This window comes from Podarcis gaigeae, assembly GCF_964106915.1.
Source record: "Podarcis gaigeae genome assembly, chromosome: 13".
NCBI lineage: Eukaryota > Metazoa > Chordata > Lepidosauria > Squamata > Lacertidae > Podarcis > Podarcis gaigeae.
The window spans coordinates 32,736,094-32,757,302 of NC_139689.1; the positions used below are offsets into that span (position 1 = coordinate 32,736,094).

Here is a 21,209-nt window from a genome sequence, read left to right on the forward strand (position 1 = left end):
CAGCCCTGCAGGGTAGGGCTTGGAACAGGACAATGCCTAGGCTCCTATCTCCAGGCAGCTGTGGATGTGATTTGCACAGACTGCTCTATTTCCACTGCAGCCAACATCAGGGTTGTCCTGAGGAGTAAGCAAGCAAACATATGCATTTCAAAGCACTCTGAACACAGATTAACTGGAGTCCATTGGCCTTCTGAGTCCCATATCTTTACCTTCTGACCAGTGGCATACATTTGTGGGCAGAGAATAAAGTGGCCGGGGATTGGGAGGCCACTGGACTCGAGTCGTGCTGTAGCCTTTGGCAAGTTGCTGCCCGCCCACCCCCACTACTCCTGTCAAATAGGAATATATATGTGTTTTCACAGCACATACCTGTGAACAACTTTACTACATGTAGGTTCATGGTTGCAGCAGTTCTAGAGTTACCTTGTCTATACGTTACCTGTGGAACCCAGCTTATGCAGAGAGAAGGAGAGAGAGAGAGAGAGAGAGACAGAGAGAGAGAGAGAGAGAGAAGGGGGAAGCCACAGATTTGCCTTTGCATTGCGGCCACACAGGTTCGGCTGCCTCCACCGGACTTGGCAGCATATGCCAGTAATTATGCACCGCCCTTGTATTCTTATTACCACCGTGATATCCTCCTGGCGTTTGTGCTAGACACCCATCTCTGAATAAAAGGTAGGGGCCTTTAAGAGGGGGAGAAGGGGAGAGAGAGAGTATGTGTCTCCCCCCAGCACATTAATCTATCATGAGCTAATGTGTTTTGCCCATTCTGTTCCTTTGTACTATCGCCAAGGCGTGCGCGCACACACACTCACCCGCACACACACTCACCCGCACTCTCTTGTTGCACTTCTGCCACCGAGCTCTGATGGTTGGCTGGGCCTGAGCGAGTCCGCGAGAGACAGAGAGAGAGAGAAAGAAAGAGAGAGGCAGAGTGACTGACAGACAAGGCAGACGGAGGCAGAGGAACAAAGCCGAGACAACAATGGGAAATACACCGTCTCAAGGCATGTCAATGTTCATCCATTCTTAAGTAGCAGGTATTTTTTTTTATTGGTGTTTTGTTTTTTTTCTCAACCCTCCCTTTCTCTTTCCCAAACCCCGCTGGTACCTTAATGATGCTCCTGACGCTCTGGTCGTGCCCTTATAGCTGGAGGTGTCGGCGTTTTGCTTGGAATCGAAACACAGGGAATGGACGTGGTTGTGGTGTTGTTATCATTTTTTTTTGTAAAGGGAAAAAGGGGTGTGTGGCGGGGTGACAGAAGCTCCCCCCTGCCCCTTGTGGTTGGGGAGGCAAGGTAGGATTATGACCATCAAATCTGCCACTTAAGTGGGTGGTAGGGTGTGTGTGCTGGGGGAGAGATCTTAATATATAAACACTGAGCAGTTGTGCGGCCAGTGCTTTCTTTGGGTCTGTATATTTCCCCACCCCATTGTTGTCAAGGCTGCTGAGCTCCGGGGAGATTAACTAGCTACCGAATCTGCTGCCCTAGAAATATTGCTGAAAATAGAGGGGGGAGGGGGGACAGGCAGCACATATTGATAGGTAGAAGAACCTCTTTGTTACCTCCCCCCCCCCCCCCGCCACCTGGCATGAAAAGGTACATAAAGATTTGCCTGCTGATTTCAGTTTGTCAATGGTTGCACTGCTGTTTTTTCCCCTCCCCACACACAAACCACCCCTTATTATTATTATTATTATTATTTTCTCCCCTGCTGGAGATTAAGGTTGTTGCTGACTGCTTTGTTAACTCAGGAAGGCATTAGGGACTGGGGGGAGAGAAAGTAACTGAGAGAAAGAAAGAGTAAAGATGTGAAGAGGAGAGACGATTGATGGGGGTTTTCTTCTTCTTCTTCGTCTTCTTCTCCTCAGTAGCTTGAGTGTGATCGCAGAGTGGGAGACCCTTTGGATTTCAGGTTGCATCGCCAACTTGGGGATTCTTTGCTTCCTTCCCTGAGCATCGGTGAAGGACCAAAATAAAGAAAAGAAAGCCACATCAGGGATATGAGAGGGGAGAACAGAAAAGAATGCATTGATTTCTTTCTTTCTCTCTCTCACCTTTGTGATGCAGAACATAGGATGCTTGTGTGGGGACATGCATGATGGATGGTTAAGAAGCACGTTTCCCTGGAGATGTTGTGCACGCAAATGTACGTGTTGGAGGTATCTTAGATATGTGCAATTCTTTTTTTAAAAAATCACCTAGCAAGGTTCTTTCTCTCTCTTCACCCTCTCCCCACTTGGCCAGCTTCCGTGTGCCAGCCTCTTTCAAGGGAAGAGCTTGTGATTGAGTTGGGTGTCCACTTGAGGTTCACAAGAGGGTCTGGAAGAGAAGAGTCTTATGGTGGGAGACCGGTCTCTGATGGGAGGAGTAAGGAAACGGAGAGATGGTTGATGTTGGGGTTACAGCTGGCTTAGCCACGGAGGCAACTACATAATGGCCTGGGGTTGCCAGAATTCCAGGGGCATCTTACCTTAGCTATGCACATGTCTTGAAGAGGGAGCCTCTGCCTTGACCTTTGCAAGAAGTGCACAAGAGCAGCTTAACAGCTCCCTCGAGGGGTGAAACCCCCACCCCTCCATTTTACTGGGACACACAGGGCAGGAATCTTATCTTCACCTGCCTCCCTCCTGGCACCGATGCAGTTTTAAAAAGAAGGGAGTGAAATTAAACATGAATACGAGGCAAATAGGATAACGCTCAAGTTTTAGATCATTAAATGTACTATTGCTATTCCACTTGCCATATGATAAGACATTATCATGAATAACAACAATAATTTAATTCATTAGTTACTTCGTTTGAAGCGTCTCTAGGCAATTTCACAATACAACAAAGCATAAAGACGATTGCATTTACAAAAAACAATTTAAAATAATTTCATATATAAAAGTGATTTCAAATCCAATACAGGTACTGATAAGACAATACAGATAAGACATGCGTAGGTGCATGCATTTTAATTCATTTGCAGCAGCAAAAAGAAACCTTGGGGGAAGTGGGAATTCTAAAAGGCAAGAGAGATTTGCTTAAGGGTTTGGAGAAGCAGCAGCCCTTTGTGTTTCTTTCATACGTTATCCTTGACAGAGCAACAGAAGGATTTCCCCCCCTAGGTATGTGTGATCTGGCCTCGAAGGCGGGAGTTGCCCAGTTCCAAAAAGTTCTCTGTTTTGCCCCTGTCCTCACCTGCCCCTTTACTCCAGGCCGCGGTGCCTGGCCTTGATCTGCTGGCAGTAGGGGAGATTTGAAAATCAAAATGTATTTGCTGATAATAAAGCTAGCGACAAAGATGAAGAAATCTGAGGTTTGAGGGATTCTCAGTGTTTGGTGGTGGGTAAAGAAAGACATTTCTTAGCAAAAAAAGGCCTTTTACGTTCGTAGAAGTGCTGCGACGTTGTTGAATCAAAAAATAAAATAGATGCCATGCTTAGGTACACAAGCAACCGCTTGGCTCATATAATACAATAGGGAGGTTTGCAACTTTCCCCTTTGTTTAGAATCAGGCTGCTGAGGAGGACAGAGTGACACAGGGCAAGGAAGGAAGAGTTTCAAAGGGTGTGTGAGTCAGGGAGGAGTTAGGGAGCTTAAAAGAGTCAGCAGGGCAGAGACTAGGCTCACCAGAGAAAGACACAGCATTTTAAAAATACAGAAGCATGTAATGGCAAGAGTTGGAAGGTAACCCCAAGGGCCACATAACCTCTGCTTAAAAACCTCCAAGGGAAGGAAAGTCTACCACATTCCAAGGGAGCCCATTGCACCATGGAATGCTCCTCTCATCAGAAAGGTCTTCCTGATGTTTATTAGGAATCTCCTTTTTTGTAATGAAGCCATGGGTCCAGGTCCTATCCTCTGGAGCAGGAGAAAACAAGATATGCTCCTTCCTTCACCACTGGAACAAAAAGAAAAAACCACTTCACTCTGCATGTATATAATCCGTGAAACACTTTGCTATGGTGTGTTTTGATGGCCATCATAGAATAATAATAGAATAAGCCACTTTTCAAATCAAGGCACAGGAGGAATAGTCTCCTTAGTATTTACAAACCATGATGGCCAGCAGTGGAGCCTTCTGCTCCGGGGCCAAGTTACTTCTTTCAGCCAGAATCTAGGGACTGGGGTTGATAATTACTTGTATATATAAATAGACAGTTCCCAAAATCCCAACTCTTTGTCATGCTTTAGGGAGAGGAAAACGGGAGTACTGAAAGGGATAGGGAAACAGATCTAGGGAAACAAGGCCAGTTCTTGAGTTGGAAGAGTGGTATGATGTGTGTTGCCCATGTCCATCTCAAGAGCTCACTTTCGGATGGGGCTAAATGGAGCATGTGGATGACCGTATGACTCTGGATGACTGTAGCCTCAGAAAATCACGCCCCGTTAGGCTGCCCAGCAACACAGCAAGGCACAGCCTTCCTGGTCAAGCACTCTCAGTGTTGGGATGGAAGATTGCCATACCACCTCAAAAAAAGACTGGAGACACTAGCACTGGAGGGGGAGTGAGGTAAATTAGCAGTAAAAGTTGGTAGTGGGGCCCAGCAAGGAGGGAGGAGCTGAAACATGCTGAGGAGCTCTGATTGCAGGAGTGTGTGGAGTTAAGTGGGGAAGGGTGAAAGAAGCAAGCGGGTGGGTTGGGGGGAAGGCAGGAGGGAAGGCACTCCCTATTCCTTCTCAAACGCCCCATCACAGCTGTTGAATTTCATGCACAGTTACTGGGAAAATAATAATGCTTGGTATTTATGATTCCTTCCATTTCCAATGTTCTCAGACCGCGAGTGCCGTTGCTTATGTAGCCGAAACAGCACCACCCATACACAGGAGGGGGCGGGGGGGGCGTATTAGCAGACTCAGGAGATTCCCAAAGGCTTGCAAAAGTACAGAATATATTTAGTGGGGAAAGAAACTTTAGGGGGACTACCCCCGCAAAACAGCTCAATGATGACTGAGCATGCTCAGTGGGCATGAAAGACTGCGGGTGAGGAGGCGATGGGAAAATGGGAGCAGGGAGTGCATTTGAGTGGCTGGAGCACTGTGGAGCAGCAATCCATACCACTACATTTTGTTGCAAGTCCCACTTGCACTTGCTTCTCTCTCCCCACACCCCGCTGGAGAGGCATATCTATATTTCCTAGTTCCTAAGCTCTCAAAGCTTTATATCAGTATTCCTTAACAATAATCCCGTGTAGCCGACCCATATTACAGAAGGGGAAGGGACTGGGGCTCAGCGTGAGTGGTTTGCCAAAGACTACATACTGCAGGTGTGGGGAAAGTTTGGCCCTCCCGATGTTGTCGAGCAACAATTCCCATCAACCCCGGCAAGCATGGCCAATACTGTAATGGCAACAACCTGAAGGCTAAAGGTTTCCCACACCTGAACCGTTGAGTTTGGTCTTAAAGTGAGATTTGAACCAGGAGCACTCGGTTCATAGCCATTCTGTGAAACACCAGCTCTGCTGCCATCAATTTCTGGGCTGCTTATGACGTTTGTTATGGCACCTAGCTGAATGCCGAACTAGATCAGTTTGAGTCTTAAATACATTAACCCCCCCAAGTCTGAATTCTTTATTTTCATGGGAGGTAAGGGCACGTAGGAAGCAGGGGGTGGAAGGCTAGGGAGATGGAGTAGTAGCAGAGGACTGCTGGCCCATGCCTTTGAATTGATGGATTATTTTTGTCCTGTGTGCTGGGGCCTGAGGGCTGGAGATTGACTTGGAGATGGTCAGGGAGGACAGCCTGCAGTTGCTTAGCAACTGCTAGAAAGGGGGGGGGAGCAGTGGAGGTGTTGAAAAGGGTACAGAGAAAAGAGTCGGCATTGCTGACACAGGTCTAAGGAATCAAAACTGAGATGGGCTGCAGAGCCAATTCCTAATGTGTGGCCCATCCACCAGCAACTAAAGTTTGGGGTCCCTTTCTTACTCCGAGACAGAGAGACCCATATTGCAACACTCATTTCTTCTTCCTTTCCACACTACACTGTTCTGCCTTTGGGGAAGGATCATATCTCTTTGGCAGAAGGTCCCAGATTCAACCCCTGGCATCTCCAGGTAGGGCTGGGAAAGACCCCTAGTCTGTAGATGGGCCAGTGGTCTGACTCAAGTATAAGGTAGCTTCCTATGTATTAAGGACTCGCAGAAGCTGCTCTAGAGCTATTAACAGCTCACTAGTTCATCACCTCTCGAATCTGCTTGGCTTCCATTCAGAGTGCATTAAGATGAATTGGACAGCACGCAGATGTGCCCTGTGTAGCTATTTCTCTTAAAACATCAGCATATTGAACTATTCAGCCCATTAAACTTACTTAAGTCGCAAGGTATACACTGGGTAAAATAATAGCAGTCCTTTCAGGGGTCCTCGGCAGTGACCCTGCTACTTAGCCATTCAGAGCACCACTGTTTGTTATCCTCCTGGTTCCCAGATTGGCATTCTTCTAGGATATCCAGTATGTCATAATGACCAACCTAATGACCAAACATAATGACCTGTGGTCATTTAGCCCAAGGCATGGGACGCGGGTGGCGCTGTGGGTAAAAGCCTCAGCGCCTAGGGCTTGCCGATCGAAAGGTCGGCGGTTCGAATCCCCGCGGCGGGGTGCGCTCCCGTTGCTCGGTCCCAGCGCCTGCCAACCTAGCCATTCGAAAGCACCCTCGGGTGCAAGTAGATAAATAGGGACCGCTTTCTAGCGGGAAGGTAAACAGCGTTTCCGTGTGCAGCTCTGGCTCGCCAGAGCAGCGATGTCACACTGGCCACGTGACCCGGAAGTGTCTTCGGACAGCGCTGGCCCCTGGCCTCTTGAGTGAGATGGGCGCACAACCCCAGAGTCTGGCAAGACTGGCCCGTACGGGCAGGGGTACCTTTACCTTTACCTTTATGGGCAGATGGTAGAGCTGGATCTTCTGGCAGATCTCTGGTTGGTTTGCAGTAGATCAGCAAGGATATCTGACTCCAAATCGCTAAACAGTAGCAGTAACAAAATGACTCCCTTTCCACTCTGAATTATATTGCTGAAATGTTGAAAGCTTGGGCTAACTCTGAGTGGAAGGACTATGAGTTCTGATACTCAAGACAGGTTCCTAGGCTCTGAATATTTTAATTCTAACTGTATCACTTGGCTCAGGTTGATGACCCTTGGGGTTCAAGTAAAAGAACAACAACCAAGAAGATCCTGCAGGACTGAAGTCTGTCCACCCTTGCTTCAGTCCATAGGTCTGGCCACTTGGTCATGCAATACTAGACATTTCCAGATGAGCATTCGTCCTGTTTTATTTGCAGCAGATAAGACAGTGATGGCTATTTATAATGAGCATTTGCTCTGATTTGTTTTCAGGGAGGCTAGATGACCTTGTGTCAAAGCAGATGTTAACCCACACCTTCCTGTGCAATTTCCCCTCACTGCAAAAAGTCACATATTGGGGGGTTGGGAAGCAAGTTTTTTTGCAAGAGCTCCCAACCCACTATAATTGTGCTTGAGTCCTACCAAAAATAGCAGTAGTCTGGAAGTGCCCACTGATACTCCTCCAGGCTCATGGGGATGCTGAGGATGGATTCCCTGCCAACACACATGTCCTAAACTTCAGGGTTCTTCGGCAAATGCCTGTCGTGCCCCCACCCTCATGGCACCCTGCTTTCCTTTTGCAATTTCTCATGTTTTGAACTGGTCCACTTGGCATCTCATCATGTCCTGGTTCATATTTCTTTTCTGAAGGGGCTCCCCCCTCCAGTTGTGATACTAAGTATTCACAAAAACAGCTTGAACGTCTGCAGCTCCGCTGGAAAAATCCACTTGTTTTGCTTGCCTGTGTCTGTGTGAAAAGCCAAATGTGTGATATGCAGGGGAACTGATCTATGTGCTTATTTTCCATCAATGTCCTCTTTGTGGCTGCATCTTCTTCTTCTTCAGTGCTCCAAAGAAGGAGTGTTGCTCAGTGCTCCAGCGGCCACAGGCTTCTCACTGAGAAGTCACCCAGCTCCAGCCAGCTGCCCTGTAGCCGAGCGTAGACTGTGCAGAGCTAACAGCGGTACCAGGCGTCGGACCAAACCTTTGCTGTAGCAAAGAGGCCCGTTGTAACCATGTGAGGAGGAGGGCTGCCAAAAGGGGGTGAAAAAAAAGAGAAGTCCTCTAAATAAAAATGAAACAAGCTGGGATTTAATTATAGGAATTGATTCTTCTCTTTGCTGTACATTGATTTGTACTGGGCAGTCATTGCTAGAGACAGCGCAGCTGCCTTCTGCCCTCTGTGGTAAGCTGGCCTCCCAATGTACGCACACAACAGACACACACTCCTCTTATTCTGCCAGCGTGCCGTTGGGAAGGGGAGGGGAGGGTGGCTGCATCTGAATATTCTTGGCATGAGGAGGGAATCAGGCTGCCTATGTCATGTGGGTGTGGAGGGAAAGAATTTGTTTCCTTTAGGCAACGAAGCAGCATAGTGGCTATTTTTACATCCTGAGCTATGACACTTCTCCAGATTCCACCACCACCTGAGGTACCAGGGACTGGGTCCAGTGGCAAGGCCTGTCCTGCCCCAGGGGGATACCCAACACAATGTATATGTGATGATGGCCCAAGGAAAGGGGAGACGAGAAACTCCAAGGTTCCAGGCACACAGGAAGGCAGAGAAAAGTTGGATCAGCACCTTGGAGAGGGACCTAGGTGTGTGTCCCGTGAGCGCAGTTCACAGTCCTGCACTAGGGCACAGCATACAAGTTGCCCTGGAGCAACTAGGAGATCTTCATAGCCTGGGCTAGGTATTGCTTGACGGGGGCCTCACCCTCTGAATGCTGCACATGGCTAGTTAAAAGGGCTACTGCCTTCCTCTACAGCTGTTGGCTTCTCTTGAGCCAGGGGTTTGCCAATATGTGACCCTCCAGATGTTTTTGGACTGTTGCGTCCAGCAGCCCCAGCCAGCATGACCAATGATTAGGGAAGAAAAGAGATAGAATCATAGAATTGTAGAGTGGCATGGGACCCTGAGGATTATCCAGTCCAAGCCCCTACAATGCCAGAAAATGTAGCTGTCCCATATGGAGATCGAACATGCAACCTTGGCATTATCAGCATCTATCCAACTGAGTTATTGTAGTCACAGTATCTGGAGCAGGCGTATCTCGTCCCGTGTTGCCATTTGTGGCAAAACAGGAAGTGCGTCCCTGCCTGCTGTGCTGCCTCCAGTACTGCTGCTGCGCCATCTGCCTTTGCCACCAGTGCCGGTGCCAATTTCCCGTGATATTTCACAAGATCTTGCCAGAAATTGGCATTAATGCTGGTGCATCTTATCCACCAGCGGTGGAGCCTACAGGGCAGGTGGGACATTTGTAGGGATGTCACCTCAGAGGTTTCTGCCGCCTGAGGTGGCAGCTTTACTCTGCTTCATGGGTGGGTCGGTCTTGATCTAGATGGCCGCAGGTCAGCCACCTATGTTTTAGGCCCTGGAGTTTCAAACTGTGAGGGTATCTTCTTGGGGTTCTCTGAAGAGTCTGTGGGCCAATCTTCAGAGCCTGGCGGCAGAGGTGTCCCATCAGACTTTAGGGTAGGAGATATGGGCTGCCAGGCATTGAACCTGTGGCCTTCTGAATACAAAACTAAAGCTTTTTCACTGCACTATGCCTCTTCCCCTGCAATATAACACCAGCCATATATTTCATCCCCTGGATGAAATATATGTCTTCGGCTAAAATCTTAGCCGAAGTCTAAGTCTTAGTCTTCGGCTAAAATCCCACCACAAACTCAGCAGGTAGTCTCAGGAAAGCTACCTTCCTCAGCTTCAGCCCATCATCTCTGATACAGGGATAATGATACTGACCAAGCTTAATAGTTGTGAAGAATTCTACAATTGTGTCTGGGAAGCGCTTTGGACGCTTAATATTCAGCATTGTTCCTCAGGCCTCCAGAAGACAGAGAGGGTCTTTGTTCTATTTTTTGCCATTAAGATGCTTTGTAATATATCAATAAGTCATAGAAACAAACAAACAAGATGCTATTTCACAGAATAGAAGAGAGTAGGAGGCAGAGCATGACCAAAAATAACCCAAAAAGGTGTTGAAACAATGAAAGGCGGACATATTTATTATCTCAGTAAGGATACAGGTTGGGACTGGGTAGGTAGGGTTTGTTTTAGATTAGGGATTCTTCTAATCTAACACCTTACTTTCTCTTCTGTTCAGAAACTGGAATTGGGCCACCCATACCTAACACTTGTCAACTCTGCTCTCTTTGTGCTTTGCTCTGCTTACCTGGGCAAGGCTGAGTCATTTGCTTAGTCTTCCAACCTCTGTATTGTAACTACTGTTCTCCAATGAACTCAGACTCGTTATTTCTGGCATGGGGTGGAAAGTTGCAAGCCAAGATTCTCTGCAAGTGCAGAAAAAAAGCACAGAATATGTAATTCAATTGAGATAATTCAGCATCCTGGGAATCTCCCTTTTCATTCCTTGACTGAATTGTCAGCAGGTGGGAGAGGGGACCCTGTGGGCACCCAGGAAGACATCTGCGGGTGCCACGGGCACCACATTGGAGACCCCATTCTGTATTACTTCACTCACTTCAAATATGGTAAGCTGATGAGGCCCCTCCTGCTCATTCTTCTGACTGAGGCCCTTAGCTTCTGTCCCAAATTCTTTTCCTGATGGTACCATCCTGCCATTTTCAGTGGGAAATCTTTTGTTTTCTCATTGAAGTAAACAGAACTAAAAAAAGTGCTTAATGTTGGATAGAGATATGAAGGCTCAGGGATGGAAAAATGGAGTGGCCGGTGGGGAATATGTTGCCCCCTATTCCTCTCTTCTTTTTTTCAGCCATCACATCTCTAATGTTGAATGGTCCTTTCAGAGTTTGTACCCCTTGAGGTTGTGAGGATAGTTGAAAAGATGCAAACAGCACCCGGTGAAATCACAATGGCTGGATTGGAGAGGCTTTTAGTGCCCTGCATTGCTCTTCTGATGAATGCAACATAAACTGTGTAAAATAAGCAAAACGAATTGTGCAAAATAACCAACTATATGTGCATCTGGTTTGTTTGGCATCATTTATACAGGCTGCAGAATTCTGTTTGGTGCCAGCTTGGTGCAGTGTACACAGAATCCTGTTTATTTCTGAGATCTCCCTCTTGATTATGCCATTTGAGTGCAGGGTTCTAACAACAAGGACATAGGGACCTAAATGAATAATTGGTTTCCAAGTTCCATAGTAAACTGCTTGGAGGGTTTTGACAACCAAGCGGAACATAAATCTTGTCAAATAAATAAATAGCAAGTTTTAAAAAATTGCTTCCTGATTTAAACAGTGGTACATTCCATGTTAAGGGACGCAGGTGGCGCTGTGGGTTAAAGCCTCAGCGCCTAGGACTTGCCGATCGAAAGGTCGGCAGTTCGAATCCCTGCGGCGGGGTGCGCTCCCGCTGCTCGGTCCCAGCGCCTGCCAACCTAGCAGTTCGAAAGCACCTCCGGGTGCAAGTAGATAAATAGGGGCCGCTTACCAGCGGGAAGGTAAACGGCGTTTCCGTGTGCGGCTCTGGCTCGCCAGATGCAGCTTTGTCATGCTGGCCACGTGACCTGGAAGTGTCTCCGGACAGCGCTGGCCCCTGGCCTCTTAAGTGAGATGGGCGCACAACCCCAGAGTCTGTCAAGACTGGCCCGTACGGGCAGGGGTACCTTTACCTTTACCTTTACATTCCATGTTGATTGTCATATCATATTTGTTGCTATTTTTATTTTTTAAAGTGTTAATTATGCAGGCTAACACAACCTCTGGGGCTCAGCACTGCATGCAGAAAGAGTCCCAGGTTTTCTCCCTGGCCTCTGCAGCTAAAAGGACTTTGGGAAATATCTATGCCTGAGACCATGTGGAGTCATTGCTAATTGGAGTAGACAGTAGTGGACTAAACATCCAAATGGTCTGACTCAGAATAAGACAGCGTCAAAAATAATAATACAGTTGTAGAGTTGGAAGGGACCCCGAGGGTCATCTAGTCCAACCCCCTGCAATGCAGGAATCACGCTTATTCGTTATATGGCTTTTAAGATCGTAAGAAAAGCCCTCTTTCATCAGACCAAAGGTGTGTCTTGTCCAGCATCCTGTGCTCACAGGGCCCATGGGAAGCTTGCCCAAAGCAGGACCTGAGTGCAGCAACACTCTCCCTACTTGGGATTCCCCCAGCAGCTGCTATTCAGAGACATACAGCCCCCAACAGTGGAGGTGGAACATAGCACCTATCCACCATGAATTTATCCAATTCTCTTTCAATTCCAAAATTTCACTGTGTGATATGTGAATAAGTCCTTTCTCTTGTCTGGCCTGAATCTTCCAACATTGGAAGAGTCAACATTCTTCCATGAATCTTCATTGGGGCAAGGGGAACCTCTTTTAAAGGACCTGCCACTATGTTGGTCCCAGGTATGTAGGCTTGGCCTTCTCTGAGCCAAAGCTGATGGAAAAGGAACTCCTTCAAGTTTCTGTCCAGAGACAGCAAATACTGTTTTCTTTCAGGGTGTGGAACTACTGTGTCTTTCATTTCCCCCGCCCTCTTTTTCTATCAACATTTTAGACTGTAAGTATCATGGGGCAGAGACCTCTTATGCATGTCATTCTGTAAAGTGCCACATTCACTGATATGAATGGACAAATGAGTAAGTGAAAGCTTGTCTAGGGATGTTGCAGACTGCAGTTTCCTACAGTCTCCCCAACTTGCTGCAGAGCTGTGTGGTGCAGAATTTAGAGAACCCCAAGCTATTACTGATTCACCCAGGGAGAGGCTATTTTGGGATTGAGAACATTCTTGCAAAACGAAAAATGAAGTTTGGAGAGGTTGCTCCCATTGTGTTTCTCTGATATAGATTGAAGGTGCATAATATTGATGTAATGTATGTTTCCCCCTGATGTTTCTTAACCATCCAGATGTACACAAAATTAGAATGGACTTTTCACAATGTTTCAGTGGATAATAAAGTGTGTGGTGGACGTCATCTATCCAGTCATCCTTGGTCTGGCTCCATATGTTGCAATATTATTATTATTATTATTATTATTATTATTATTATTATTATTATTATTGCTTATATAGTACTTTCTGAGTTTTTTACTTGCTTCACACACCTATTCCCTTAGTAATCCCTAGAACAGCCCCTCAAGGTAGTGAGCCAGCAAGCTGTAGTGCCTAAAGTCATAAAATCATAGAGTTGGAAGGAACCTCAGAGATCATCTAGGCCAACCCCTATCAATGCAACGAATTCACAGCTACAGTATCCCTGCTAGATGGGTATCAGACCTCTGCTTAAAAACCCACTAGTGATGGAGATCTTGTCAATGTCCGAGGCATCCTGCTCCACTGCTGAACACCTTGCAGACTCAGGAAATTCTTCCAAATGTTTAGGGGCCATGTCAGACTGGGAATGAGGAGATGTGTGTTCAAATGCCTACTCAGCCATGAAGCTGGCAAAGGTGATCATGAGCCTGCCACCATCTCTTGGCCTAACCTGCCACACAGAGCTGTTGTGAGGATAAGATGGGGGTAGGACTGGTAATGGGGAGGTGAACCAAATGTGGGAAAGGTCCTGAGACAGGCAGAGACTTAACATGCAACCGCAGAAATCTCAGCGGGCAGATGGACTGCATTAACATGATCACCATAAGATATGAAGTAGGAATTAATTAAAGTATAAGGTTGTACCTTTATATATATGGCATGATACATCTTCTCTTTTGCCTATATATTTTGTTTTGGGGAGCAAAGTATCCTGAACTTAGGAGTGACTCTGGTTTGTTTCAATTAAGCTCATGCAAGACAAGTTCCTGGTAGTGAACCAGTGCTGTGGTGTGTGTTAATTATTGTTGATGGGGTGGCGTGTGCCATTTGGACACCAAAATGTCGACCCCAGGTACATAGGAGAAGCCTGACCACAGTGGGTAGTAATGCCCAGTTCATTCTCAACAAAGTGATCTGTAGGGTTTTGCTTTCCACAGCTCATGTATAAGTCAGGAGACACTTGCATGTAGTGGCCAAATTTTAACGACCAAGTCCATGCTAGTAAGGCACAAACAGGAAAGGACGGGTTAATGGACCTGGAATGATCCAAGGATCCATTGTACCAGGGCAATCAAGTCCTTTTACACCTTAATGAGTTATTACTTGAAACAGAGAAAGCCCTGAAAGAAACCTTTGCATGTGTAAATTAAGTTTCCTTTGAAGTTTTGAAGCATACTGTTTTTTTCCAGCATGGGCCTCTCCAGGCAAAACAGCTTCCTCTTGCTAGTTTGAGGCACTCAGTGGAGTAGTATTTTGTTTGCGCTTTCTTTCTCTTGTAGATTAGCACCACTATCCATGCTAATGAACATAATAAAATATTCTCAATAGCCATTTTAAGGGCCATACACACATCCCCTTTTAAAATGGACTCCATCAGTATATATTAAATGCAGGGTCACGTCATAGAGTCTTATATAGCTCTGCTCCGCACAGAAGCCAGGGGTTGACTTTGTTTTCTTTGCTGCTCATGACCAGCACTTGGCATGAGAGTTGGCAGTGAACAACAGTGCGCTGTAAGAAGCTGCTAACCCAGCGAGGCCCAGAGCTTCCATTAGCTCCTCCTCTTCCTGATCATCTGCTGGGTCATTATTTACTGGATCTTCTTCTTCCTCCTGGGTAGTGCCTTGCTCCAGAGAAGACCACTGGCAACAGAACCTTCTTGGCAGCTAAAGAGGAAACCCTGACAGCAACACTGGGCTTCTTACCAGCTCTGTTGCCAGCTTTACGCTTGAGACTTTGTGGTGGAGGCAGCAGTGAAGGAAGAGAACCGCATCAAGGCAGGGCTTGGGAAATGGTCAGAGGGGTTATCAGGGGGCCAAGGTGAGGCCGACTCTTCAGGCTACCTTGGGACTAATGGGGGTGCTTGCACTTCCTCAGATCCTGCGATCATTATCCTTGCCTCTGTGCTGCCTCTGAGGGAAGTCCAGGGGGTAGTGATGAGAGAATGGGCCTCCTTTGTCGTGGCCCCCTGTTTATCTTCCCAGGGAGGCTCACTTGGTGCCAACCATGCCATTGTTTTGGCCCCATGCAAATATACCTTTGTTTTCTCAGGCAGCATTGATGATATAATATTGCATTAAGAAATCTGTTTTTTATACATTTATGTGATTTCATAATCACATTTTTTTTTTATTTGGCTGTACATTTCTTTGGGATTAAAAAGAAAATTAGTGGAAAGCAATATGTGAGTTTAATAAATTGAAAGTGAAATCAGTTGTACTGGGCTTTTTTGCAGGGTCCCCTACTCCTTAATCACGGGAGATCTCTCTGAGATATGGGTTGGGTAGGATCCTGACATTTGGTGACCCAGGCGAGAAGCAGGAGTAACTTTCCTTATTAAATCCCAGGGCTGGCTTTCCAAGCACGATTGGGATCAGAGTGGAATCAGCAGGGCAGACCCACAGGAGGGCTGATGCAAAAGCAAAGTGCATTATAAACTAAGGGAGCTTTGAAGTCTGTTGAATCTGCGGTTGGATTGGTTCAAGGACAGTGGCAGACAAAAAACACACACACAGGTATCTGAGAGGGGAGCTGTTAGGCCAAAATACGAGAAGGAAGACTGAGTATTACTGAGGGCTTATCTGTCAGTAGAGTTGTGGCTGTGTATTTGGCAAATCAAATAATGATGCAGCATTTTTAAAGCACAGACGTTCAATAGTTGCACTAATTACAGAAGCATTTTAAATTCCACCCTTCTCCCAAGGAGGTTGGGGGAAGCAGTCATTCCCAACCCCAACCCCCAATCTAATCCTCACAAGAGCCCTGTGAGGAATATTTATAAGCATTTATAACTAACCCATGATCTACTAGTGAGCTTCTTGTTTAAGTGAGGATTTGAAGCTGGGTTTCCCGGGTGGCGCTGTGGTCTAGAGGCTACAGAGCCTAGAGCTTGCCAATCAGAAGGTCAGCGGTTCGAATCCCCACAACATGGTGAGCTCCCGTTGTTCAGTCCCAGCTCCTACCAACCTAGCAGTTCAAAAGCACTTCAAAGTGCAAGTAGATAAATAGGTACCGCTCTGGCAGGAAGGTAAACGGTGTTTCCATGCGCTGCTCTGGTTTCACCAGAAGCGGCTTAGTCATGCTGGCCACATGACCTGTCTGCGGACAAACGTCAGCTCAGAGTCATTCACAACTGGACTTAACTGTCAGGGGTCCTTTAGCTTTACCTTTTCCCTGGTCCCAGCTAGACACTGTACCTTACTATGCCCTTGCTGTTGATGACTGCTGGCACTCCTGTCTGGAAACATTTGCATTTATAGCTGGTAATTGGTGGGATAAGTTTCAGTGTGCTACTAGGTCCTGTCTGCTGCAGGGCACAAGTAGCCCTTATTGGTGCCCTTGCTAGCAAGTGTTGCACCATAATGAAATGTTTTAAAAATGCATAAGAGGCTATTTGTGCTATTACTACCAGTGTATAAAGTCCTCAACAATGTGGAACCAGTTTACTTGAAGGATTCCCTTATGCCATGTATGTCTACTTGGCTGCTTCAGTCTTTGGAACTGACACTTTTACAAATCTCACATAATGTTTATTGTGCATGTGCAAGGAATCTGTTATTCTGGGTTGCACTGCATGCACTCTCTACCCATTAATATTAGGCAGGTGTTTTAATTGTTTGGTTTTTGGTGCCTGCTAAAACTTTTTTTTGTATTTAGCCAAGCCTGCCCAGACATCTTTTTATTTTATTATGTGTATTAATTTTTTTTTTAAAAATACTGATTTATAGGCCAACTTTCTTAAACATTTGGTTTTATCTGTATTTTTCAGTACATATGCTTTATTTTGTCTTATGTAAACTTCTTAGAGGGTTTTTGGATGGATATGCAGTATATAAACTACAGGGCCCGGAATACTTTGAGGGAAAGAATGTGCTTCCAATAAACTTCAAATGTATAGTGTGTACACAACCACCAAGTAATAGGCAATCAGTTTACCATGGTGGTAACCATTGTGCCCAGATGTTGTGGGACTTGAGGCGAACCAGAAAATGGTCTCCCCCACTCCCACCAGGGAATAATGGATGGCTGGGGATCTACATCAGGAACAAGGGAGAAATAAAGATCTACATTGGGAACAAGGGTGTAAGGAGACCAGTAGCACCTCTTGCTTGTCAAGAGACCGCAGTAGAAGCAGCATAGGGCGAAGCTGCCGAGGAGGCGGCAAATCTGGCCTCCAAGGAGTGAGCCACAGCCATGGCTGCCACCATTGCAGCAGCAACAGGTGATTCATTCCTTGGAGGTGGAATCTGCTGCCCGTGTGGATCCTGCTGCCCGTTCACTTTTGCCTCATGGGTGAGCCAGCACTGGTGCAAACTCTTGCTGGAAGTATAGGTAAGCAAGAGCAGGGAGGATCCAGTGGGCCACCTTGAAGAAATGAGAGGGGGGCCATGCATGGATTTGGGAGGAAACAGTTTCCCCTTTTCCTCACGTTCTGCAGCCTTGAAAAACTCACATCACTTAAGAGACACTTTGCCGCAGAAGCTATTGCAGGACCTTTCTGCCCTTGTTGACCCTTGCAGTTGTGATAAATTACAAACCATTTGAAATTTTATCTGCTTGCATGAAATCTGGGGAGTACTTAAAACTTCAGATTGCCTTTTTAACCACATGCACTTTAGATTCCCTCTCCCAGGTTTATGATCAGCTTACAGAGGGCACTGTTCAGATAGCCAGTTCAATCATTACATTTTTGGCATCCCTTTGTTCCAGAATTCCCTCCTCCTGAAGCCGCTTTTCCTCAAATAAAAGGGTTGTTTGGGTTTGCTTACATATGTTTATGTGTAATGGATAGACTAATAGGTCCTTCCGAAGGTTGACTGTCTGAGGGCTTCCCCAGGTGGCCCTACTGCCTTTGGGGTTTTTTTTAGTGGGTGTTTTCTGCAACATGGCATTGACATAATAGTAGTGCATTGGTGATGGATTTATTCTGGATTGTCCACACATAGTTCTCTAATGCTTCCCCTGTGTTACTGCATGAACACCATCTGAGAGGGCTACCTTGTGATATAGCTTAAAAACAAACTTGCAGCATTTGCAGTCTAAAAAGTTAAAAGATTTCAAAAGGATGTTATGGGGCATGCACTGATTGTCAACGAAGCAGCATGCCCTCACCCAAACCTTTGCAGGTGCTAATAGTGTTCAAAGCAGGATAACCAGCCTAAATAGCATCACGAGCACAGTAAAAATAAGGTCTGCAGGGGCCCTTTGTCAATGGGCTAGATTCCTGACCCACTCTTCTCATCTTTCTAGTCCTAGCCAGCACCTCTCAGATGAGAAATAATGTGCCTTATTGCTTTTCTGCCTTTCTGTCCTCTACAGCATCATGTTCTAAAGAGGCCTCATAATTAGGCGCTTGCTCCCAAACGACTTCGGATGCCTGACACTGTTTAAGCTCCTTGCTGTTGTGCCTCAAAGGGGGGGGGGGACAAACATGGAAGAAAGCATTTCTATGGTTTATGCCAGGGCTGCGTAGATCCTGCAGTCTCAGAAAATTTCACAGAACTTGGTAGAAATCCAGCAGAAAATGGTGGTGGTTTTGCAAGAAGCCCACCACCTTTAGGGGCCAGCAGGCCCTGCTATCCCTTTGTCAGGCTGAGGATTTTTCTCAAAACGTAGGAGCATCTCCTGGAACTGCAGTTTCGTAAGGGGATTTTAAGCTAAACTACATTTTCCATGGGAAATCAGTGACTAGCTCTCCCAACGTTTTTCTTTTTATGTTGAAGCGCCTTTGGAAGGATCTGAAATTGTTTGGAGCAGTAGTGCTTGATTTGGCGCATTAACACGATATATAATAGCACAGGCAGGGAGCGGGGAAGCACTTTTTTCAGAGCAGGAGGAATGATGTCATTTGTCATAGCACCAGGATAATTGGAGTGAATGAGGAGATAACGAGGCTCCCAAGTTTTAGTATTGTTTGTGGCACAATTGCGTAGAAAAATAGGAGAATGGGGGAAATAATGGAGCAGAGATTGGAATACTTTTACCCCCCTTTGATGAGGCTTCTAGCAGTTCAATGAGTAACACTTCTTTTGCAATATTGCTCAGATTTCTAATTAAAAGTTAAATGTTACCTTTTGGCAGTTCAGGTTTTTTTTGTGTGTGTTTGGTTAGAGCTCAGTGGGTGTGCGTGTTTTCTTCAAAGCAGAGGCTGAAGTTGGAGGGAGCGAAGAAGGGTGGGTTACTATGTCCATTGACTGGCAAGGTATCCTTTGCTGAAGAGGCTTGCCAATCTTTCAGACAAATCTAAACTTAATTCTCTTCTCTTAGGCAAAGATCACAAGACGACCTGGCTGGTAGCCAGATTCTGCGCCCAGATTTGTAGGCACAGATCATCCTCTAGAATAAAACAGCTTACTAGGGAAATGCTGAAGTTGCCCTTCGGGGCGCCTTGGGTCAATTTTTTTTATGGTAGCCCAAATCTCAGTTGTACGGGTGTATGTATATATCTCAATTTTAACTCATGAGCTATTGCTGCAATCTGCTCTGATTGTATATTTTATCTTTATGAACGCTGTTTTTATTGTGTTATGTTATGTGAGCTGGTCTTTGACCATAATAAATTATCTAGATCTATACTGGCAAGGTAGAGAGACTTCTCCCTACTCCCTCACTCAACCTTTGGGGCTGTGGGAGGGCCAAATGGGGAGTCACACCTGGGTCAGACCTACCCCTCTCCAGGGACCAAAACAGCACATGGTTGTCCCACAGGCATTGTGGCATGTTGTGTCTGCCTCAGCAGAGCCAGATGCTGGGCAGGAAGGTAGCAAAGACCCCTCCTATTGCTGTGTGCATGCTTATGGGGGCCATCACATGCCCCTTTAAATGACACACACAAAGTGTTGGTTGACCATAACAGTGGGGCTCACCTGCCAACCTAATCCTCGCCCATCCATTTGCTGAGCTGCCTCCACCAGGGAACTGGCTAATAATTGGGGCCACCCCAGTGTTGGCCATTCCATTGGTCCCTGCCATCAACCTGGCCGGGAAGGCAGCAGCTGCCCCCCCCCCCCGTTAAGCTGGAGTTGGTGCCATTGTGTGCCACACCCAACACCCCTTATGAGGTCCCCCCCCCCAATTTCTGTGTTGGGATTCTGTCCAGTGTTGAACCTGTGCAGTCAGAAGTAAGCACCACTCAATGCAACAGAGTTTACTTTCAGGTAACCATGCAGAGGTAACTAAGCATAGGATTCCCTTGGGGACTGTGGCTATGGGGAGATGTCATTATAAGCTCCTGCAGTTCAACAGTTACCACTAAACCATTGCCCACGTAGTTTTCCTGATCTATTTGCTCCCCAGAGCCTGGAGTTAGTCCCACGAAGAAAATACCTGCACACAAAGATCAGGAAGAATTGGGAGCTCTCTCCCACAGTGGCTCATTTGAAGTAAAAAAAATTAAAAATCGAAATCTTGACAGGTCCACTCACAGATCTCTGGAATAACATGCAATTTGACTCTTGAGCTGTCATTAATATTAATAAAACACATCACAGCACCCTGACAAAAATTACAATTTCCATTATTTTTTGGAGGAAAGCCATGGCAGTTGATTAGTTTCCAGCATGTTTAGATTAAAGCATAGATATACAGGCAAGTCAGGAATGGTCTACTGAAGTTTTCTTTATTTGTTTTAAGATATTTATAAACCACCCTTTACAGTGTTTATTACAGGGTAATTTACCAATGTAATTACAAGCAGAACAACAATATATAAAATAAACCAATTTAAAGTGATCAATAACATAATAAGTGCAGTATAGAAATTAAATAAGCAAAGCATATTAATTAAGTAAAGCAGCGTTATATATGCTGAAATTATTCTTATTTTTTTGTGAGCTGATGTTTCTTTTTTCCTGTTATATTTGCAATAAATATATTTCTATTCCACTTTTTTCCTGAAGAGCTCAAGGTGGCATACACACCTCTCCTGTGAGGTAGGTTAGACGGCAAGACAGTGACTGGCCAAAAGCCTTCATTATTTTTTTAAACAGAGCAATGCAAAACATTCAATTATACTGTTTTAAAATATAACATCCTGACAATACTATTTTAAACAACAAACCCATGACATTGAGAATAAAAAATAGCCTAAAATGAATAAATAAACAGAATAAAAATAGCCTAAAATAGCCTGATGCCAAAAGGCGTGTCTCCTTGGGGATGGGGTACTGTACCTGGAGTTCCACAGGTGAGAAAT

At 45.9% G+C, this 21,209-nt stretch overlaps 1 protein-coding gene across 12 annotated transcripts in view; it reads left to right on the plus strand.

The window, feature by feature from the left end:
- Positions 1-21,209, plus strand: part of SRCIN1 (SRC kinase signaling inhibitor 1) — a 330,260-nt gene that overhangs the window by 67,204 nt on the left and 241,847 nt on the right. Inside the window, exon 1 of one of the 12 annotated variants that reach the window (XM_083708615.1) lies at positions 389-1,040. The exons of 10 other annotated variants lie outside the window; for them this stretch is intronic. Coding sequence is in view for 1 of the 2 variants with exons in the window: in XM_083708609.1 (XP_083564735.1) it covers positions 986-1,007 (22 nt within the window). In the remaining variant the exon portion in view is untranslated. Of the gene's footprint in view, positions 1-388; positions 1,041-21,209 lie in introns of those variants that run through there. One more of the 12 variants, XM_083708609.1, reaches the window with a different exon arrangement.